Below are 23246 nucleotides of genomic sequence, written 5' to 3'. Positions count from 1 at the left end.
TTTTTTTTTTTTTCTCCGGTACCTTTTTACATAGGTGTTGAGACTTTATCCTCTACGGGCGCTACCACCGTAAACTTCAGCCCATTATACCATAAAGCCCAATAACTGTTCTCTTTTGTCAGTCAGAAACAAATGCGATGGTCGGTGCTGTTGACTGGGAATGGGATTAGCCCGATTTTGAATCGGTCTATACAAAAAAATTGGAGTACAAGTATTTTACGCGGTTTTGTGATCAAATTTTGTTTCATGTAAAGGTTCCAAACAAGCACGCTATATAACAGCACAGGGAACGAGAACTAGAAGAGCCACAAATTGTTGTAATCTAAAGGATTGATATTTCTACAACTTATCACCAACATTCATCAAGGGGCATTTTTTTTTGGGGGGGGGGGGTTACATTACAGTAGTATGCCATCTATCTTTTGAACATCTTGGACCACATGTAGAGGATAAAGAAAAGGACGAGTGCGAAAAGAACCACGTGCATGATATGGTTGTTGCCACTACGGATTATGCTCAGGTTCAGTTTCCTTATGTTGTTCTTCACCCCAGCTTGCGCTCTCATCAATGTCATTTGCTGTCACAGAAGAAGAAAAAAAAACACCATTGAGGCTTTTATGTTTCAGACAAGAACAGTATTATGTATAACAAGCACCTAAATTCATGTTTCTGCAGTCTCACACAACCAAATCTAGTTGTTTGTCATTATCTTCTTTCGGATGTTATTCAGGTAACAAAAAAAGAAACACTAGAAGGAACTAAACATGTTTAACACCATATTCTTCTTCACAATGATAAGCTGACACCATTTCCTGATGCATTCACCTAATTAGCCGAGATGGAAGATATCTATTCCTACCCACAAGCCACAAGAGTTCATACCAGATTCCTCATATAAGTCTGAACTTAATCTAAACTCTACATTTATTAAGATTCATTGATTTGTAAGCCAATGTGGAATTTATCTAACATACGTTTTGATGATGCTGTAGTTTCACAAATAAAGAGCACAACCATTTGAAAGCAAGTAAAAGAAGACACATATTCGGATATTCTATGTAATCAATGATTTGCCTACAACGTAAAAGAATAAGAGCATGTTGCTACTGTTCGAATATGTTTATGATACATACATAAAGAACTTAAGCGACAACCAACAACATACCAGTTCATCTAAGAAGTCCCTCTGAAACTTAGCTTCTGACCCAATTGCTTGAGCAATCTGCAATCAAAATAAAGGACAAATGAAATAACCGAAATCATGAGTTATTGAAGGTAAAGACACAAGGAATTCTTGAGAATGTCGACTGAGCCTTTTCAAAAAGTATGGTATAAAACAAGTAAGGAAGGAAATTTTCAATAAAAGACATCAAATAAGTGGAGTTTCATTGGTAAGTCATCTAAACAGACTCACTGATGGGTAAAAAATATACATTATTGTAGTACCCTGAACCAAAAACAACATATCCAAAGAAATCACCAAAGTTGCAGCCACTTTCAAGACCAGAAAAAGCGGTAAGAGAAACAGAGCCATAGAGTCGTTTGCTATTACTTTAGCACAGCTTTCACCTCATCCCTAATCAACTGGGCATAACAATTCATAACTAACAGAAAAAATGAATGACAAAAATTGGGGATAATGAGGGTGTTTCTATTACGTTTTTCAATTGGCTGACTTGGCCATGGAGACCAAGGATCTCATCATCAAGGTCAGAGTGCATAGGATCAATCCTCAGCTGGATTTCCTCTGAACCTGCAGCACTCCTAGTGCTAAGCCCTTCTCTGCATACCCAAAAAAATACCTATTTAGTATATATACAAATCTAGAGACCTTAAAATCCCTAGCTTTTCACTCATCCAGATGATCCGAGTTGTATATATAAATATATATATATATATATATAAATCAGAAACGATTTCAAAAAGAGAAAACTGAGCCGAAAATAGAACAATACCTGGATCTATAAGGAGCAGCGCCTCCGTATAAGGAACCACCCGCACCGCCTCTGTGAGGATTTGACGCCATCTACGCGATTTCTAATTGAGATAACTTCTAAAAAAACCTAAATTCGGAATCTGCTGTGGTTTTTGAAGAATCAAGATCGAGAAATCGCAAATCGAAAGAAGAGAACAAAATTTTCAGACAAAATCCAGAGGGAAATTTCGAGAAACGAAAAGTGTAAATCCGACGATCGATGAAACGAAGCTGGCGGGGGGGGATGGTTTTGTTTGTTTCTCTTCGGTTCAATGATAAAAGGACCGTCAGTACACACGTGGCGTTGTCATATTGGTCATTCTTCGTCATATTTTTTTAAGTTTATAACAATGTCAGTTTTGTTGTAATTCTCTGTTTACTAACGTAATTTCGCTTATGGACTTTTAAAATTAAATTGGGCTTTGAAAATTAAATGGGCTTTTAAAATGTAAAATGTTTTTGTTTTTCATTTTCGTTTTGTTTTTGTTTTGTTTTTCATCGTTGTTAACAATGAGTGTCACTGTAACCACACTTTTGACTAATTTAGACTTGGACTGTTGGACAATTAATTTTTCCTTGAATACGAAGGGTCGAAGACTCGAATGTGAGTTTTTAGTGAGTATAATGACAAATTAGTTTTGCTTAATACGATTTTAAGATGAAATGATCCCTACTTTGCCACTTGGTGTCGTGGCCCTCCTTTAAACAAAAACCTGGGGTTTTGCCAGTTTTGGGTAAAGGAGAGATNGGGGGGGATGGTGTTTCTCTTCGGTTCAATGATAAAAAGGACCGTCAGTACACACGTGGCGTTCTCATATTGGTCAGTCTTCGTCATACTTTTCAAGTTTATAACAATGTCAGTTTTGTTGTAATATTCCGTTCTCTGTTTACTAACGTCATTTCGCTTATGGGCTTTTAAAACTACAAATGGGCTTTTAAAATTACAAATGGGCTTTTAATTACGCTTTAATAACACAAGACAAGTATAAAGGGACGTTTTTGTTATTATTACATCGTTGTTACCAATGAGTGTCACAGTTTGACTAATTTAAACTTGACAATTAATTTTCCATTTTCCTTGAACACGAAGGGTCGAAGAGTCGAAGGTGAGTTGTTAGTGGAGTATTAATCACACTTGACTAATTAGACAAAATTAGTTTTGCTTTAATACGATTTTAAGATGAAACTGATCCTTACTTTGCCTCTTGGTGTCGCGGCCCTCCTATATATATAACAAAAATCTTGGGGTTTCGCCAGTTTTGGGTAAAAGAGAGATCTTTCTGGTGTGGCAATGGAGGAACAGAGAGCGGTTTCTTCTGGGGTTGTGTCGTCAAATTCTCAGGTTTGGTTCTAACTTCCTTCCTTCCTATGACTTCTTACACTTTTTTGGTTCTTCGTCCAAAACTTGCTTATTTTTGCGATATGTTAATGGGTTTTGTGTTGTTGTTGGTCTCTGGGGAGAAGAACAATTGTAACTTAAGAGGAGGACAAGTAACAGAGCCTTCCCTTTCATCAATTCCTGTTGGTGAAAAAGCAAGTCCTTTGATTCGAGATGCTACCATGGGGGAAACACATACCAATTTGAATGTCAAAGGCATCTATCCTTCTCATATACCTTGTTTTTAAGATACCATGTAAGCCAATACGAGGACTTTCACGATCAATGTTTTATCATTCTGTTTACCTTGGAATTTCAGAGTCGATCAGACAAGATAGTGTATTGCCCTTTGAGTTACCATCTACCGTGGTGTCTGATAATGCCAATTCCACTACAAACCTAGAACAAGCCACATCTCTTGCGTTTGAAGGTCAGTATCTTTCATCTTGTTTCAAGTAAATTTTTTGATCTTCTGAATATGTCTAGAGTGGTTGAGTCCTATGGAGAAAAAAATGTAAGACTTTTGTCGATTAGGTTTACTGACAAGAAGTGGTAGAAGGATAAATGTTAGGGTTTTTTTTTTTGTGCAGGAAGAAAGAATCAACAGTTGCTTCTCGTTATCGATAGGATCATAGCAGAAAAAAAGGCGCAAGAAAAAGATCTGCGCACCGAGATGGAGAAGCTGGATGCTAAGGCCAAACGATTGGAAGGAATGTTGGAAGCAAAAAATTATGATGAAGCAGAGAATGAGCTACTACTCATGGTCAGTATTGTTACATAGGAAACATTCACTAAGTGCATTTATTCTTTTCGATTACCATTTCATGTTTTTTTGCTGTGGCAGGATGATGATATGAACGTTTCAGTCCAGATGGCCGCCCTTGAGATCGGAAAGGCTGACGAAAGCCTGCTAAAACTTGAAGAAAATCATAAGGTATGTTTCATAGTACACAACTCAAACTATATAACAAGTTCCCTCATTTGTGTCTTGACTCTTTAGTTTGAACTTCTCTCCTTGAATTTCAGATGGAAAGAAATGAACTTTTGAACAAGTTAAGTGAGTTTGAGAAGCAGCTAGAGACCAAACATATACTGGAAATGGAGAACCTAGTACGCCAAAGCAATGAGCTCGGAAAGAATGATGATATTAACATTTCAGTCCAGATGGCCGCCCTTGAGCTCGGAAAGCCTGACGAACGCCTGTTCAAACTTGTAGAAAAGCAAAAGGTATGTTTCATAGTACACAACTCAAACTGTATGACAAGTTAATTCCATAATCAAAAGGAAAAAGGCCTTCCCTCATTTGTGTCTTGAGTTTGAACCTCTCTCCTTAAACTTTCAGATGGAAAGAAAAGAGCTTTTGAAGAAGTTAATTCAGTTTGAGAAGCAGCTAGAGACCAAACATGTACAGGAAATAAACCTAGTACGCCAAAGCAATGATATGCAAGCAGCGCGTGAAGTATTGATTGAGGTACAGATTTTTCATGCAATTCCATTTATTGTTATTTCTTTTTATAACAAAATAATCCTAAATAATTGTTTTTTATTACGGGTCTGAAATGGCATTTACTTTATCAAACACTATATCTTATTGGATATCTTTAATTTGCAATTAAAACTCCAAGTTGTATGTCTGGTTGTTGATGTAAGACTCGATGATGAAATTGACAGAGACTTCCATTATATTGTCTATGAATACGTTGCTTCTTTTACGAATGAATGTAAGGTGGACCATTCTGCTAGTGATTAAGTTGTTTCATATATGTTGTTTACGGTTTGAAATGCTCTTTTCTTCAGGTTTGGCCTGAGTTGGATGCCCAAACCGATATCGGGATAAAACTGATGGGAAAACTTGATGAGAAGCCCTTCCTGAATGTTTGCAAGAAGAAATATCCTGCACATGAAGCTACGGCTAAAGCTGCTACCCTTTTCTCTAGATGGCAGGAGAACCTCAAGGATTCAGCATGGCATCCGTTCAAAAGGGAATTAACCGGGGACAAAGAAAAAGTATGTTCTTTGCCACTGTCACTATCCCACTTTGCAAGTCTTTTATCTCATGGATTGTGATAGTGTCTGGTCTTTCGTTGTCTATCCTTATGCACCAATGGTTAATCAAATACAAAGGAAAAACCTGTGAATGTGATACTTCATACTTGCATCTATATGTTGGATAAGAGGGAAAAAAACTGGTGGAACTTCTTGTGGGTGTTAGCAGTAATGGTGGTACTTTGTTTTGGTTACAGGAAGTGCTTGACGAAGAGGATGAACAGTTGAAGAAGCTTAAAGGAGAGTGGGGAGAAGAGGTGCATAAGGCTGTTAAAACAGCAGTCGAGGAGAAGAATGAGTATAATGCAAGTGGAATCCTAGAACTTTGGAACTTCAAAGAAGAAAGGAAAGCAACACTTCAGGAAGTGATTGAATTTTTTCTAACAACGTCAAATGACGCAGAAGAACCTGAAAGGTGTGCTATAACTTCGGCAGTTATATAGAGCCAACTTGTGTAATGTGCGGGTTTAAATTTACATACGCTAGCTACATAACCTTTGCGGGTTTAAGTTTCTACTCATGTTTTGGCATTGGAACAAATATTCTAGGTACCTTAATCATTTATATATCTATATTCTGGGCACCATAATCGTTTATATATCAATATTCTAGGTACCATAACCATTTACTTTGGTTTTACACAGTTACATCCCTCGGTTTTGACATTACACGGTTACATGCTGACATGAAAGATAGATCAATCCCGCACTTGTACTGTAGTGGTAACTCATCAATTCTCACTTATAGTGTTCTTAACTTGTTGTTCCTAGGTGGTTGATCGGGGTAATTAAGTTGTCTTTGTAGCTTTGGCTTTTACGTAGGATCAAGGCGGTCCAGTCCAACGAATTTGACATCTAAGACAAAAACGAAAACTTTTGGGTCTTAATCACTTGAATTATTGTAAAGGTAATTGTACATTTTTATAAACAAATAATCTTAAATAGACATTTTCTAAGATTTGGACTTTTATTTGTTGTTTCTATTAATATAAGGTTTGAATTTTCTAACTAATGAGCATGTCTCGCTTATACACTTATCTAAAGTCTAAACGAATGGTTTGTGCCCTGTGCCATCAGACTCGTGTTTGTCCTATGTGTTTTGATTTCTTCTGACATTGAGTATATTATATTTATTCAGACGGTCCATATTACGTTGAAGTATCTATTATTAGTCATATTCAAACGTCTGACCTGCCAGTTCCTCCCTCCATCGTATTTTTTACGTGCGTTGTCTTTATTTGTTTCCTGAAAGCAGAATTATTGTACCCATAACAGTAACAGTTCAATAGTTAGAAGAAAAAATTCACCAACAATAACAGTTCAACAATGAAACGTTCAAAAATTATGAACAGAAGAAACTGATTTGCTATCGCAAGCAGGTAATTTCAAACATACCAAGTTGTCTATAACGGATATGCATCTATTTCGAACATAAGCTTATGAGCAAATGAACATTGTGATACGAATGTATTATATTAACTAGATGAAGTACTCAAGTAAACAGAAACAAAAGAAGAGTTGATATCTTGTAAAATCGACCGACAGGTCCATGATGATGTAACTGAAAAAGAGAGGTATTGTCATATATGGTGTCACCACTAAGCAACAAAGAGACGTACATGTACATTAGCATATTGTTGATGTATTGTATGTTGGTTAATAAAGCCCACCACTACTACAGTACTTCACAAATCACAACTTGGTTGACTTTTCGTTTCCTGTATTCGATTTGTCATCATTATTATCTCCCAAGCTTTAGTCCACTGATGAGTAGTGGTATATAAAATCCAAAAATATCAAATTGTACAAACGAACATTATAATACTTTTCAATCCTTCTATTTTTATTTGGAGTGCAAAATATATATATATATATATATATATATATATTCTTGAACTGTTATGTGTATATGACCGTACGTACTACGTTAACCAAAGCTTTCACTAGCCCAAATACCCCGAGTTTAATTTCTAAAAATATATCGAACACTCTATAGATTTATCTTCAATATAATCGTTCTTGAAATATCATTAAATTGATGGATGAAGATTGTTTAACTACCCTCTCTCATCTATCGATTGTGAACTGGATAGTTAAATAATTGACAGTTGAAGGAAAGAGGAACTGCGGAGCGAAGCTTGTTCCATATTTTTTTTTTGAAAATTTGTGAATTTTCAGTAGAGAAAACTGATTGTACATGAGACAATACGGAAGATACAAGAAGATAGAACTTGCCCAAACAAAATTAAAAAACAGGTTCTATCTTAGAAAAGAAACTCCTTGAGTTTGAACGCTAGAGGGATCGTAACCAATCACTCATGAGTGTTTTAAACTTTTTCCTGTGACTCTTTGCTAGGATCGTGTCTCTAACCTGTCTGTCAAGCGCCTTGTTCCATATTTGTTAATTGATACACTCTTGACTCTACAAGTCTATAGAATAGCATAATTATCTATATCTATACTATTAAAGCAGAAGTACTCCCTAAACTTAAAATGGACCATGACTTGGTTTTGGTAGGTTTTTCATTAAAAATGATTAGAGAATCAAAAAATTTAATCTAATTAACCTATAGTTTCGATTTCTTTAAATGACAAAAATACCCTCGGTTGATCATTTAAAAAAATATGGGTCGGGACGCGGATCCTAAAATATCCGACTACAGAAGGAAAAAAACCCACGGATCTGTTTGTACTCTAGAATAATCAATTTCGGATCCAGTATATTATTTCATTCAAGATTAGTTATTTAAGATCCCAAACAGAGTTATTCGTTATAGGCAAACACTCTGATTTCATTTTCCTTTAAGGTATTTAAATGAAAACCATAAATTTTAATTACCAAAAATTCGGATATTTCCTTAATTACCGAGATTCGATCTTAACAAATAATCTTTTAAAAAGGAATATTTTGTGATTCTAAGAACCATAATAGTATCCTAAATAAAGCATAAATCAGGATAATCTTTCCATATCTTTGTTCCCAAAATTATCTCGATCTTCAATGCTAATTAAACAAATCAAACAACATTCAATATTTTAAGATTATAGAAACTAGAATATCTTAATTACATCTTCGATTTAGATTATATGGAAACTGGAAATCATATAATTAATAGCAAATGGAAACCAATATTGCATATTCTTAATCATTGGTATATTACTCGCATATTCCATATATTGCTAATCACTCACCTACAACCCTAGGATCTCCTTATAAATCTATAAATACTGCTCATTCACCAGAGCTCATCACACCAAAAAAGTGAAACACACAAGCAGAAAATTTTAATTATAATCATTTTTTTTTTAACCTTTCTAATACGTTCGCTCAAAATATGTTGTGATTGTAAAGATTATTTATTTCATTAATTAAGTTATTGATTNAGATAATCTTTCCATATCTTTGTTCTCAAAATTATCTCGATCTTCAATGCTAATTAAACAAATCAAACAACATTCAATATTTTAAGATTATAGAAACTAGAATATCTTAATTACATCTTCGATTTAGATTATATGGAAACTGGAAATCATATAATTAATAGCAAATGGAAACCAATATTGCATATTCTTAATCATTGGTATATTACTCGCATATTCCATATATTGCTAATCACTCACCTACAACCCTAGGATCTCCTTATAAATCTATAAATACTGCTCATTCACCAGAGCTCATCACACCAAAAAAGTGAAACACACAAGCAGAAAATTTTAATTATAATCATTTTTTTTTTACTTTTCTAATACGTTCGCTCAAACTATGTTGTGATTGTAAAGATTATTTCTTTCATTAATTAAGTTATTGATTTACGCTATACTCTCCTATATCCAATTACATTCTTATATACTATGAGTTATTTTATTCAGCAACAATCAATTTTTTGTTTTTTTCCAGCAACAATCAGTTTACATTTCTGAAATTTAGAGTTTTATACAACTTATGCAATGAAAATTGGTTATTAACCATTGCATACCTAGCTTGATCAAAATTATTGAGCTATTATGGCTGATTTTGTTGTGTATTACCGGCCACCTATCAAGCAAATGCATTTTACTACAAAACTACTATCCAATATTGCGGTGTGTCTGTTTCCGTGACAAGCTACATTCTACAAACTACTTACTCTATTAGAATTTCCAATTTACTGTATAACACCAAATATATAAATAAACACTATATAAACAAAGAAAATAAGTCAAAATAAAAAACTACATTACAAAAATACAAATTACAAAAAAGAAACTAACAAAATATATAATCCGTGCTGTAGCATGGGGTATCACCTAATAATATATAAAAAGATAACTATAAAATCATTGTCTAAATAAAGACATATCTTATCTAAATGACCAGTATGTACATTTAGCACAGCAGCCAATATGGAATGACAAGTAATCTCTCGTACGTACGTGAACGTGACTATCCTCCTAGTTGTATAATTAATTATGCATAACAGTGGCCATATTTTTTTTTTTTGTATAACAATATCGTGTATATTATCTACTTCGGTTATGCACAATTCTCTAGTTGTATAAAATTATTAAAAAATAAAATTTCTAATATGCCCAGTACTATCCTACTATATTAATTGGGAAGTACAAATATGAAACTAACTTTAAATGTGTAAAAAATTACATTCAATTACTATTAGTAAATTTTAATTAGCTTAATTAATCAATTTAAATAAATATAATTAACTAAAAATAAAAAATAAAACTCACAGATCAAATATTAAAAAATCTAAAAAAATAAAAAAATATATATTTTCTCTCTCTAATAAATTATTGACGAAATTAGTAAATATTTTTTTTAAAAAAATATAAACCAATCAGTTTTAAAACTAAGATTTTATATCCAAGTATAAAATATAATTATATTTAATAACTAAATTTGAAGATTTCAAATTATGATTCTCCTATCATCTTTATTTTATTTTATTTACAAATTGTTGGAATTTTTGTATAATACTTATCATTAATAAAATGCAGAATTTTTTCTGCATATGCTGTAATTTGAATTTTTAAAAACGAAGATATATCACTCAATCTATGAAAAATGTGTGTTTTAATTTTCACATTGGCGGGTTGGTAAAACTAAATTTATATAGATGATAAATTATAATTTTTATTTGCTCACAATTATAATAATAAAATTACTATTTTATATTTCACAAAATAATGCTGCAAATACAACAAACAAACAATAGAAAACTGAAATAATACGTCAAAAATAAAATACTATAATATTCTAAAATAATTAGTATTCAAATAGACTAATAGATTTACAGAACAATTAAAAATAAATATTATTTCAAACAAAATTATATTTTTAAAAAAATATAACAATAACTTTTATTATTATATTATATTTTTTTTAAAAAATGTTGATCCGTGCTTTAAGCACGGGATATCTCCTAGTTATAATATATCTTTCAAACTTGTCTATCTATTTGATTTATTTTGAGTTATTTATGGCTATTATTCTTTTATATGGTTCTTTCAGTTAAAGGTCTAGAATTCATTTATATATCAAACCTCCTTATTTTTATTTTATGAAATCATTATGAGTTATTTTATGTTATTCGTCAATAATAAGATTTATTTATGTTCTTTGGTGTTATATGGATTGTGCTTTTTGTATATAATTTACATTAAAACACAACTGAAATTTTCGTTGTCAAATCCATTTGCAGTTGTTGTATCAATTGCATATATCACTTAGCATTAATCTTTTAATCATTTTTTGTGTGATCAAAATCCGAAGCTGAGATCTAAACTAACTTTTAGAGTATGTATTCGCTAAACAAATCAAAAATTCGTAGTGGCTTAGAAAAAGTATGTCTAATGACAACGGATCCATGACCTAAAAAATCCATCAACTACATTTCATGCGCATGAATAAAACTTTTGTTGAATCCACCACCTTGACATCTCCACTGCAATCTCCAACTCTAAACCACATAAGAAAAGCTATAGAGAACAATAAGAAAAAACCAATCACTTCATCCAAATTTTTGTTTTTTGTTTCTGGCAAAGTCCAATTTTTTTATTTGTGTTCTATATTAGAAGAAAAAAGAAGAAAAGAAAGAAGATGTTACTTAATCGATCGAGTATATTATCAAAATATATAAAATATATGTATTAGTGGATACGGAACTTGGTAAGCATTACCTAGAAGCAACGTTGGCCACCAAACAAAAGCTCCACTCATTGGAGCAACGTGTGTGGAACCCAATAAACGAGCCTCATGGGACCCCAAAACGGCCCATCTATTTTAGTTGACCAATATGGTTCAGACCTGTATGGTGCGGTGCGGTGCACTCGGAGGGAGATATGTGTGTGTATGTGATTTTGTTTTTGTCAACATGCATAATCATGTTTGTTAAATTATATTAAATAAATAGTTAGGTTAGCTAAATTTGAATAACAAAAATTTTCAAAATAAAAAAAAATCAGAAGAGCGAGATCTCTATCACTATGTGCACGAAAATGTTAGTTTTCTATGGTTTGTAAAATTTTATCTTACTTTATTTCTCTCGAATTCATATTTCATACAAGCTTTCGATTAATAAACGATAGAACATAAATATTCAAATATAACAAAATAACATTGAATTTTCTTAGAATCAGTTGCTATATAGGGATAACAGCCAATTCTACCTTGGTTTAAATTATAGTTAGCAATAGAAAAACAATATATTGTTAAAATAATTATTTGACGATAATAATTTCATCAATTGACGTGATATTTATATTCATCATGCTTTTATACGATATCATTTTCGCGATCTTTTCACCACTTAAACTTAATCATAATAAGTTAATAAGTACCACACTAATCCTTCAAAAGAAAAAAAAACTTATCAAACCCTATGGTTCAGGGCAACAAGCTCGAATTCATGTTTTCAATATGTACCCCGATGATTTTAACAAAAGCCTATGAAGACCACATAGTTATTTTTGTCCGTTATATAAACTAGAAAAGTCTCACGAGAGCCGCCGTCCGTGACACAGAGAGACAAACAATAGTACGAACTCTTAATTCTTGTAAATCTTTTTCGAGAACTAAATATTCCAAGTACTTTGCAACAAATAACGTAGACAAAATAGATAAAATTATCCAAATTCCCCTACGTGTCAACTTTTGCAAGCACTTCTTTGAAGGTTCCTTCACATTCTCTCGTTCAAATATAGAAAAGAAATAAAAATCCAAAATCCTATCGAAAATATCATAAAATAGCTAGGATATACCAAAGTTGAAAACATTGCTTGAAGATGACAGTCGAAATGATTCGGCAATATATAATATTATGATTGTTAGCAGGGGAATGATTGGTTGCATTGGTACAATTTTTATAGTTGCTTGACAGCAAAGAAATTATTTGGTCTTTTTTTCTTTCTAGAAAACACATTGTATAATGTATATAGCTAGTGAACTTAGGAAAGAGAGAATGTCATTTTAGAACAAAATCAATCATAAGATCATATGACTGATTAATAACTAATAGTTACTCAATCACCTCTTAAATAATGGAGTCAAGTATTTTAAATTTGTATCATCGGACAGTATCATTTCTTTGTGTATATAGAATCGATTGCATGTTAAGATTATTTCTACACGTAATAACAGTATAGTAAGATTATTTTCCCGTATATAAAAGGTAATTTTTTCTTTTTTGGATATGCGAAATTCATCACATTATTTATTTTTCGCCATACTGGAAACAAAAAAAACTAAGCATTGTGTTTTAAGGAAAAAAAACGAAGAAACAGCCAACTAATATTACCTGTCTTGTACTGTCTCAAATCTTGTATATAATTTTAAATGTTTGTGACACAAAATAAAGTAATCTGATCTCACAGCAGATGGCGTAGAAGCATGTGAAGATTGATGAAAAATGATTAAGTTGTTCCCGTGACCTGCAGACCAACGGAATGTCCACGGTCCATGTAAACCTTTTTCGTCGTTCGTGGAATCGTACCCCCAAGTAAAAAATACTCTACTCTTCTTTTCTTTTTTGAGTCAAATATGTACTTTGTTTTCTCGTCAGAGATTTATAGATTAATATAGAAAACTTTGATTCAACAATTTATGGAAGAGTAATGATGCGAAATAGACTTGATATCCGATTTTATATACTATATATGAATTGCATACACAACATATTCATTTAGTGAGTCTAATTAAAAGTACACAGCTTAATATGAACTGACCCTATAATATAGTTACATGTCTAATGGTAAAGTTTGACATCATAACTATGATTAGGCCTCAATTTCACATGATTGGTATCTATCAATTACTACATCTAATACTATATATCTTAAATTCTAAAAATAAATTAATAATCTATGATTATGAAACTTGTTTATTTTATGAACTCATTAAAATGTTGCGATATAAGGTCTCATATGAAGTATGAACAATCTACCAACAAATAATTCAGGGTGTAAAAAGTATTCTAATCTTTTGACAACTAAGACTTCGTTTAAATTTATTTAATTCCGATGGAACGACAATGAACGTAGTCTTAGAAAATTAGTATATATAATAATTTTTTGTGTAAATTTTATTATTTTTGAAGGGTATATATAATGAATTGATTAGGCCTGGGCATAAAATCCGAATCCGAAAATCCGAACTGTATCCAAACCGAAATAACTGGATTAAAACCCAACCGATATTAAGGAAATAACCGATCGGTTTTTGGCTTTCATTATTTTGGATATCAGATATTATCCGATCCGAACCGACATCCAATAGATATCCGAATATAACCGAACATATAAGAAATAGTTTGATATTCCGATAGATATGCCTCATATCTTTTATGTATTTGTATGGTTTTATGAGAATCTTGTCATTTATTTAATTTATATCTTCTTTTATTGAGTAATATGAATCTGTACCCCTAGATAATCTAATAATTAGTTTTCTTTCCTACATACTATTTGACATATACATACATGAATATAAGACAACTACACCCTTATACATATTTTATTTATTTTTCTTTTTTTTATGTGTTTGTCTTCTCCGGCAAAACATCACCAGCATCAAATAAATCATAATCTCCTGCCATCTATGTTATTTTGGTCATCAATTTGAATTTGTGGTGGAGAGAAGGTTGATATGATGGTTCTGATTTTGATTCCATGAAGATCAAGCAAAGATGTGGTGACAGGGTGGTGGTACAATTTGGATTCCATGAAGATCAAGGCCAAGCGGTGGCCGTGACGAGTTCAAATCTCGTGGTGGTTCCAATTCCGATTGGAATTGTGCAGAGAGATGATGACGGAGGAGCTGTGATGGTTGAATATTATGACGGTGGTGGTCCTCATAGATATGTGATACTCTTTTTTTTTTTTTAATTATTACTCATAAAAACTGAGAATGAGATAATTGCGATGCTATATTCATCACCAGATTTCATGGGTTTCTTTTGGCTGTTCAATATCTGATCGGGTTGGTTAGGATCCAGTGCATCCATGGTTTAATTATTAAACTTTAATATGATAACTTGTTTTAACATGATAATTATGCATTTAACAAATAATATATGGATTTTTACGCTATAACAATTGTTATTTGTTATCATGTTAATCAAATAGTTATCACACAAATACTATATTGTATGTAGCTCATTATATTATGTATATGATATAACAAACGAATTACTGCGATAAATATAAGTTTATCACATTATTGATAAATATACCGCAATATAATTTGATGTAACATGATATATATGTAAGCTTACTGATATATATATATTTTGTTATCATGTTAACTGAATATATAATTAAATTTTATATTTTTACTTATGTATTTCGTGAACATTTTTGTCAAACTTATCACGATATAAAAAGACTTAACACGATATATATAAACTTATATGTATATATATTGTTATCGTGTTAATCCAATAAATAATCATCTAACCATAATATGTTCTTACTAAAACATTATAATTATACATTTAACAAATAATGTATGATTTTTTAGGCTACAACAATTGTTATTTGTTAACATGTTAATCAAATAGTTATCATAAAAATATTATATTGTATGTAACTCGTTATTTATGTATATGATATAACAAAGAGTTACTGCGATAAATATAAGTTTATCACATTATTGATAAATATATCGCGATATAATTTGATGTAACACGTAAAATTATTGATATATATATTTTGTTATTATGTTAACTGAATATATAATTAAATTGGCAATCTCAGATGAACAGTATTATTGGCCAGAACAGTATTATTGGCCGGAACAGTGTTATTGATATCATATCATCGATTTTATAAAGAGATAAAATAATTTTGTGTCTAATGGCATTTTTGTAGTTAACATAAAGAAAAAATGATAACTAAGGAAAAAAAAACAAAGAGAGGAGAGATAACTAAATATGAAATAAAGAGGGCTACAGACTTAATTTTTTTTTCTTCTGGGGTTACAGATTAATATAGCCCTTTTTTATTTTAATACTCCATTAGTATAGTTATTTGGGTACAATAAGATTAAAAAGTATTTGAATAAAATATTGTTCAATAACTTTTAATTATTGACAATCATATCCGAACCGATCCAAAATCCGAATTATCCGAACCAAAACCGATCCGAATTATATAAATATCCAAATGGATGTATAAGTTAATATCCAAAAAATCCGAAATCCAAAAAATCCGAACCGAATCCGATCCGATATCCGAACGCCCAGGCCTAGATTTGACTATTAATCCAGACCGTTATCATGAAGTTGGCTAGGCATTTACGTAACGCTAAATTGTTGGGTTTTCTTAATCATCTTTTAAATTGTCGAAATTTTCTCTGTGTAATCCTAAAAAAAAAAACTTACAGTAACAAGTTGTTTAAAAAGATACAGTATATAGATAGTTGCTAGAATTTGTTTTTTTTTAGATTCCCTAGGAAGACAAAGCCTGCACCACTTTCCACTCATGAGTCTTTCCCATATCCTTCCATGATCTTTCTCTCTGCCATAGACATACCATACACATGTATTATGCATAATGTACAACATACTACACTACCCAACATACGTGTTTTCTTCATGTGACTTGTGAACCCACGACGGTGAAAACTCACATTTGTCCTCTACTCTATAAAGTGATTCTGTCTTTTTAAACAATTGAACCAAAATTTTTGACATGAACTGTCTCCGACCGCCGATTATAAAAATGCACAGTCGTTACCGACTTTTATCAGATCCGGATTATCTTTTAATTTGTTCATTATCACTTGCGAAAAGAAGTTTAGCACTTGTTTAAGTTGGTAATTAGTATTAGAAGCTTGACATATAGTTAGATGATTAGTCTTTTGATTAAATATTACCAAACTTAGATACATTGTACGTACCTAATTAGCTTATATTAATCACTCTGCATTCGTCTCATATTAAGTAACACTTATAGCGCTGATTTAAGACTAAAACTAATCACTGAGATGGACTTAACACCTTTCGGATGTCAATTTATTAATGTCGCTCTCTACAAAAACAAAGGATTATATTTTGTTGCTTAACAAGACACCAACTACATAATGCAAGTTTCTTCAAGGAACCTATTTTTCCCACCAAAAAAAAAGAAAAGAAAGAAAATTATAAACTTACGCCAAGCCTTATATAGAAAGATTGAAATATCCAAAATTTACATTATTGATGCATAATTTTAATCACAAAAATAGATTGCATAATTTTATTCTACTAAAGCTCTAACATAACTCATAAGGCTAAAGACCTTAATAATTAGATATCCCGATTTCACCGAAACATAAGTGATTGAGTAGTCCATGTCAAACGTTTGTACACGGTAAACTCGAACCCAAAACTATAACAACTTTACGTCCTTAGCATTAGGAGCCGAGTAATATCGACTTAATTGTCAAATTGTGTACACTAAAATATAAATATTTATTTATCTTCACATTAAACCAAAAAAATATATATATATATATATATATATATTTATCTAAAGCACATTAAGAAATATGTATACATATTTGTAAAATATAAAAAATATTCGTATAAATATATAAATTACAAATATATATATATATATATATTTGTAAATTATTCGTAATATATATACATATTTGTAAAATATATTAAATATATATACATATTTTTGTAAAGTATATATTTATTCGTAATAATATACTATATGTATATGCATATACATATATATACAGACAAATGTGTATAAAAGCTTGAACCCATCAACAAGCTTCCTCACAAAAACCCAAAACCTTAGATAGTATTATTTGTTTCATAAAAAAAAAAAAGGGTTCCAAACTCATCTCTCTCTTTCTTCTTTTTCTTCCACTTCTAACAGTCACAATCTTGTCGGGGGCCGAGCAGGCCTTTGCTTCGGACAAGACAGTACTCCTTGTGAACGGCCACAACAGCACCGCGGGTTCGGGCGACGGTGGGATGTCGTCACTGAGAGGGAAGAAGCAGAGAAGAGCATCAGGATGTAACTTGTTCCAAGGCCGATGGGTGTTCGATGCTTCTTACCCTTTCTACGATTCGTCCACGTGTCCTTTCATCGACGGCGAGTTTGACTGTCTCAAGTTCGGCCGACCAGACAAACAGTTCCTCAAGTACTCTTGGCAACCTGAGTCTTGCGCCATACCAAGGTTTCTACTACTTTATACACATAATTTACTATTAAACTTCACTCTCTCTATATGTTTTCTATAGCTCAAAATGTTTTAACTAAACGGTAAAATTGAGAATAACCACAAGAATTTGTTGGAGGATATTTCGAAAATCTCACAATCTTTGCATGATTTAGCACAATAATTATTATTTTAAAATGTGTTTTTTCCTATATATATATACACATTATATATTGTATAATTAACTAGAAGTTGGTGTTGATGATATTTGTACTTATGTTTAAAGAAACGTGGGTTCTTTTTACAAATGAAAAGGATTGTTTATATTACTATTATAATAAAAGTAATTAAGTGGATTCTGTGATATCAAGATTAGTGAAAAGAGAGATACCATCAAGGCATCAACTTGTGTTAAACTAAATTAATATATACGTAAAAAATGCATGATGATGAATTGTTAATTACGTAATTGTAGGTTCGACGGTGCGGCGTTTCTGAGGAAATACAGAGGGAAGCGAATCATGTTCGTGGGAGACTCACTGAGTCTAAACATGTGGGAATCGTTGGGCTGTATGATCCATGCGTCGGTACCAAACGCCAAGACCACTTTTACCAAGCGTACCCCACTCTCTTCTCTCACTTTCCAGGTCTCTTTCTTTCCTTAAAAAAAAAGTTATATAAATAATCTGTGTTCTTTGGATAAAAACAAAATCTAATTATCAAACCTCACGACGAATAGTTGTCATTAACGTAAAATTGAACTGGCTGTCATTAATATTGAATGGTATTAGTCACGGACTATATAATATAATTCGTCATTTAAGAAAGAATTGAAAAAGCCTGTTTTAGTGCTAATAATGCATATTAAACATATGGTTGTTGGTGATCACATCCACTTGCTTATTATCTTTTGAAAACTTTATTGAATTATTTGATTCTTCAGCTACTAATTTTGATTATGAGAAAAGTGACGCATACGGGGGAGTGTTATTATATTAAGTATAGAAAGATTCGATAGAACACTATAAACTTTTCTTATTTCTTGCAAATTTTGATATATTTTTCCTTCATTCGAAAGCTATTTTTTATCTTTACCAGAATTGTGCAAAGTCCTTTATCACATTACGAAACTGAAAACAATATGAAATGACTAGTCTACTTCACTTGATATGGACCTCCAAACTCTTTTTCTTTTTATTTATTTATTTATAAATTGAAAATATAAATCGTACACTATTTTCTTACCACTATGCTATGAAATTTTGTCTCTTTTTATTTGTTCATGGTATTACTTTTAATAATTCAAAAATGTTTTACCAGAAATAACAATGAAAACAAATGAAAAAGGAACAAAATACGTAAAGGAAGTACACAAAACAACTCCAACAGTCCAACTTGTTCTTTTTTGTTCCATCTGTCTACTTTATACTACTCCATCCATCTGTTTCATATTAAGTGTCATTTTAGACTGATTATTTTGTTACAAAATAAGTGTCACTTTATATTTTCAATGTAGATGTTTGGTAAATTTTCCAATTTTATCCCTACTAATTTAATGTATACACCAATAGAAAAAAATTGATTAATATATTAGTAAGGGGTAAAATAGAAAATTTAATGATTTTCTTAATATGGGTGAGAAACTCTAAAATGACACTTAATATGAAACAGAGGGAGTTCTCTTTGTTAAGTGAAACCTTTTTTCTTTCATTTAATAACTCTCTTCTTTAGAATGGAAATTATATATTTTGAACAGTCTTCTATAAAATCTTGAATCTGGTTGCTTTTTTTAAATTGTCATATAAAAATACAGGAATATGGAGTGACGTTAAACTTATACAGAACGCCGTACATAGTGGATATAGCGAAAGAGAAAGTTGGGCGTGTGCTTAACCTTGGTGCCATTGATGGAGGTGCGGGTGTTTGGAAAAACACGGACGTTCTTGTTTTCAACTCTTGGCATTGGTGGACTCATAAAGGCCAATCTCAAGGGTTCGTGCAATACATATAAACAACATGTCTAAATTTAGTACTTCATTATAATTCAATGATGAAATCTTTATTTAATTTTCTTTTGTTGTTATTTGAATGTAGGTGGGACTATATTCGAGATGGGTCGTCTTTGGTGAGGGACATGAACCGTCTTGATGCTTTCTATAAAGGACTCAGCACTTGGGCTCGATGGGTTGATCAAAACGTTGATACAACGAAAACTCGAGTTTTCTTCCAAGGCATTTCTCCCACTCATTACGAGTAAGTCCATTATAAGTTGCGATTGTTAGATCAAATTATGTCACATGATGTTGCGGTTTGAGAAAAGAACTTTCAAAAAACTAATGTGTTTTCTTGTGGGTGACAGGGGAAGGGAATGGAACGAGCCAAGGAAGAGTTGTAGTGGGCAAATGCAACCGTTAGGTGGATCAAGTTACCCAAGTGGTCAGCCACCAGCTGCAGGAGTTGTATCCAAAGTATTGAGTTCAATGAAAAAGCCAGTGTTCTTGCTTGACATCACAACTTTGTCTCAATTGAGAAAAGATGCTCATCCATCTTCTTATGGTGGCGATGGAGGAACAGATTGCAGCCATTGGTGCCTCCCCGGGTTGCCTGATACTTGGAACCAACTTCTCTACGCAGCGCTTTCCATGTGAAAGTGTTTTTAAGAATTATAAAGAAAGTGAAAAACAAAACACCTTAATTCTGTAAATGACAATTCTTAGAGGTGCAAAAAAGAATCTGACAGTTTTCCTTTGGAGAGGAGTTTTAAGTGAAGAAGACTACAACTACTAGATGCATAATGAAGATGGGAAGATTTGTAAAGCGCCTTAATATTATTATTTTTCGTGTGGGAGAAACAAAACAATAAAAATCTTAAATCGTCTTAGTAGTGTTATATTGTTGTGTGAATCATTAGAAACAGATTAATAACAAAAGAGACATTCTCATTATAAGATCAAAGCTGTTCTGTAAGACTACCACAAACAGAGATGACTATGAAGAACCCTAGATTAACATAACACTTGATTCCACTAAGAGCAGTTCTAATTTGGGGGAAAACATTGAGATCACCATTAAAATTTGAATCCTTTTTGCAAGAGGATTTGAACGCAGCTCATCTTCTCAATCTCTTTGTCTTCGTCTTCTTCTGCCTCTGTGTTCTTCGAATTCATAACTATGGCTTTCACAACATCCCTCAAAGGAATCTTAAGTTTCTTCTTCCCAAACCTCTCATCATCTATAGAAACATCACTCTGCTTCTCCGCCGCGACCTCGACGGTCGGATCTGTAGCATCTTCCTCCTCCGTGCTTTCCTCCGGGGAGACGAATCGAATCGCTTCACTCTCCACTGCAACCTCCTCATTGTAGCCCGAACCGATTACACTATCCGTCTCTGAATCATCGGACGACGCAGGGTGATATGCGGTTCCGTCGTTTAACGGTGGCTGCGAGACTCCGACGGAGGGCTCGGAATCTGAAGGAGGTTGACCTGGTATGGCAAAGCCACATCTCTGTAGATAAACCTCCTGAGACGCAGATACATCAAAGATCGAATTAATCTTCTTATTCCCTTTCATTTCGTTCTCTCTGCAAATCTTGTTTTTTACTGTTTCAATATGTATGCTTTAACCTTAAAAAAGCTATAGAACTTTTTAGGTTTTAAGGAGGGAAAAATTTCCCGCTCATTTTACAATGAACACGCACCAGACTAAAACGCTACATTCAGTTAGGAGAAGTCGAAAGAGTGTGTAACATTTTTTCTCATAAACCCACCCATGTTTTTAACAGAAAAAATTTGAGATATTGTTAAGCCAAATTGGTTTGGACATCAAAAATATATAACTGCAATGTTCTAAGACGAGGATGAGCTCGGCTCGGGATCAAACAGACACACACAAGAAAGAAGAGACTAGTAGCCGACGTAAACTGCGACATTCACAATGTAGCAATCTTCGTTTTTATCACCCATTTCTTCGACTAGGACGCCGCTGGAGCAAATCAGTCCTCCATCCACCACTTCCACATTAACAATCTTCCCGCTTCATAGAGAAAAGCAACTAACCGTTAAAAGAACGAATACGATTCTCCAAGATTAAGTAACACAAGATAGATGCTATCCAGTACTACTACACATATAAGATAAGATGGTGGTTTCATCTGAAATGTTTTGACATGAAATCTCAATCCAACTTCAAACTTCCAAAACATATTAGTAACTCATATCTATCTACAAAGCAAATTCTCAACTCCAATTATCCCCAACAGTTACTTGTAACAAAAAACACTCAAAGTATCTTCTGAGAGTTCTGAGAAAGCCAACAACTTTGTTTAGGAACTCTATGGTATTAGAGGTTGGTCACTTTAGGAGGGGAACTTACTATGGGAAGATAGACTTAACCTTGTCGAGATCAAGTTGGTGATGAAGAGAACGAGGCACTCCAAGCTTAATCTGCAACTTCATTTCTCCAAATGAAACTCCAGGAATCGAACCTTTCATCAACAACACAATTTTCAATTTTACAGATCGTTACAGAACAGATTCATAAAAGGAGGAGAGTGTTTTTTTTTTTGGGGTATTATACCTCTCCTAAAAGCAGGAATCGAATTAGAAGAAATCGCATTTTTACAAGCCTTCATCGCCGCAGATGTCACGTCTTGCCTGTTTCGATTATTCCAAGATTTCAATAACCTCACAAACAACGCCCAAGTTTTTTATTTTATTTTTGAGAGTATGAGAAAAAAAAAACTGAGAGATATTTTTAACGTACCCGTGTTGATCGTAACCTACACCCATCTCAACGAACAATAGCTTCATCGTGTTGTTAGGAACACCGCCTGAAACTGTCTCCTTCGCCGTCGTCGTCTCCATAGCGCCGTCTCCTCTTGCCGTGACTTTGATCGAGCGTGAGATCTGAGATAACTGGTGGATAGAGAACTGCTTACTACGGGAAGAGAGAGAAAATGACCGCGACGGAGATTGACGGAGACGAAGATCGGCGCAGATTAGATGAATCGAATCAGAAATCAAAGAAAGAGACATTGAATTTGAACTATCTAGTGCTTAATTGGTTTGTTTTTTCTCTATAATAAAATTCTGGCACACATTTGAAATAAACGATAAGTAAGGGTGTCGTTTCCAAAACTCAAAATTTCAAACAAGACGACATCGTTTTAGGTGAAACTCGCTCTTTTCTTCTTCAAGCT

General features: G+C 32.7%; 5 protein-coding genes and 1 long non-coding RNA gene across 7 annotated transcripts in view; 3 read left to right on the top strand and 3 right to left on the bottom strand.

The window, feature by feature from the left end:
* On the bottom strand, nucleotides 250-2211 carry LOC104757235 (bet1-like protein At4g14600). The gene is made up of 4 exons (XM_010479963.2): nucleotides 1956-2211; nucleotides 1659-1782; nucleotides 1166-1222; nucleotides 250-577 (listed from the first exon to the last, which is right to left on the bottom strand). The coding sequence occupies exons 1-4, from the start codon at nucleotides 2024-2026 to the stop codon at nucleotides 416-418; spliced, it is 414 nt and encodes a 137-aa protein (XP_010478265.1). The 5' UTR covers nucleotides 2027-2211; the 3' UTR covers nucleotides 250-415.
* On the top strand, nucleotides 3009-3563 carry LOC109130180. The gene is made up of 3 exons (XR_002036289.1): nucleotides 3009-3081; nucleotides 3233-3317; nucleotides 3440-3563. It is a non-coding gene; the product is annotated as an uncharacterized LOC109130180 (long non-coding RNA).
* On the top strand, nucleotides 3639-5973 carry LOC104757234 (factor of DNA methylation 2-like). Its single transcript, XM_019238919.1, has 7 exons — nucleotides 3639-3783; nucleotides 3944-4116; nucleotides 4198-4287; nucleotides 4380-4580; nucleotides 4696-4824; nucleotides 5151-5360; nucleotides 5597-5973. The coding sequence occupies exons 1-7, from the start codon at nucleotides 3639-3641 to the stop codon at nucleotides 5840-5842; spliced, it is 1194 nt and encodes a 397-aa protein (XP_019094464.1). The 3' UTR covers nucleotides 5843-5973.
* On the top strand, nucleotides 17644-20928 carry LOC104759489 (protein trichome birefringence-like 38; the record flags this gene model as incomplete). Its single annotated transcript, XM_010482408.2, has 5 exons — nucleotides 17644-18065; nucleotides 18523-18694; nucleotides 19861-20039; nucleotides 20142-20300; nucleotides 20407-20928. Coding segments are annotated over 5 exons (1221 nt in total), but the record flags the coding sequence as incomplete, so codon positions are not given.
* Nucleotides 20966-21694, bottom strand: LOC104757233. Its single transcript, XM_010479961.2, has one exon. It carries the CDS (start codon nucleotides 21617-21619, stop codon nucleotides 21116-21118), a length of 504 nt encoding a protein of 167 aa, XP_010478263.1. The 5' UTR covers nucleotides 21620-21694; the 3' UTR covers nucleotides 20966-21115.
* LOC104757232 overlaps nucleotides 21786-23246 on the bottom strand; it is a 2050-nt gene continuing 589 nt past the window's right edge. Inside the window, exons 1-4 of one of the 2 annotated variants that reach the window (XM_010479959.2) lie at nucleotides 22811-23150; nucleotides 22625-22701; nucleotides 22421-22532; nucleotides 21786-22081 (exon numbers count right to left, since the gene is read on the bottom strand). In XM_010479959.2, the coding sequence (XP_010478261.1) occupies nucleotides 21952-22081; nucleotides 22421-22532; nucleotides 22625-22701; nucleotides 22811-23082 (591 nt within the window). In that variant the 5' untranslated portion in view covers nucleotides 23083-23150 and the 3' untranslated portion in view covers nucleotides 21786-21951. Of the gene's footprint in view, nucleotides 22082-22420; nucleotides 22533-22624; nucleotides 22702-22810; nucleotides 23151-23246 lie in introns of those variants that run through there. The other variant, XM_010479958.2, reaches the window with a different exon arrangement.

The sequence above is a fragment of the Camelina sativa genome, chromosome 17 (assembly GCF_000633955.1).
Source record: "Camelina sativa cultivar DH55 chromosome 17, Cs, whole genome shotgun sequence".
NCBI lineage: Eukaryota > Viridiplantae > Streptophyta > Magnoliopsida > Brassicales > Brassicaceae > Camelina > Camelina sativa.
This window is presented reverse-complemented; position numbering and strand designations above follow the sequence as displayed.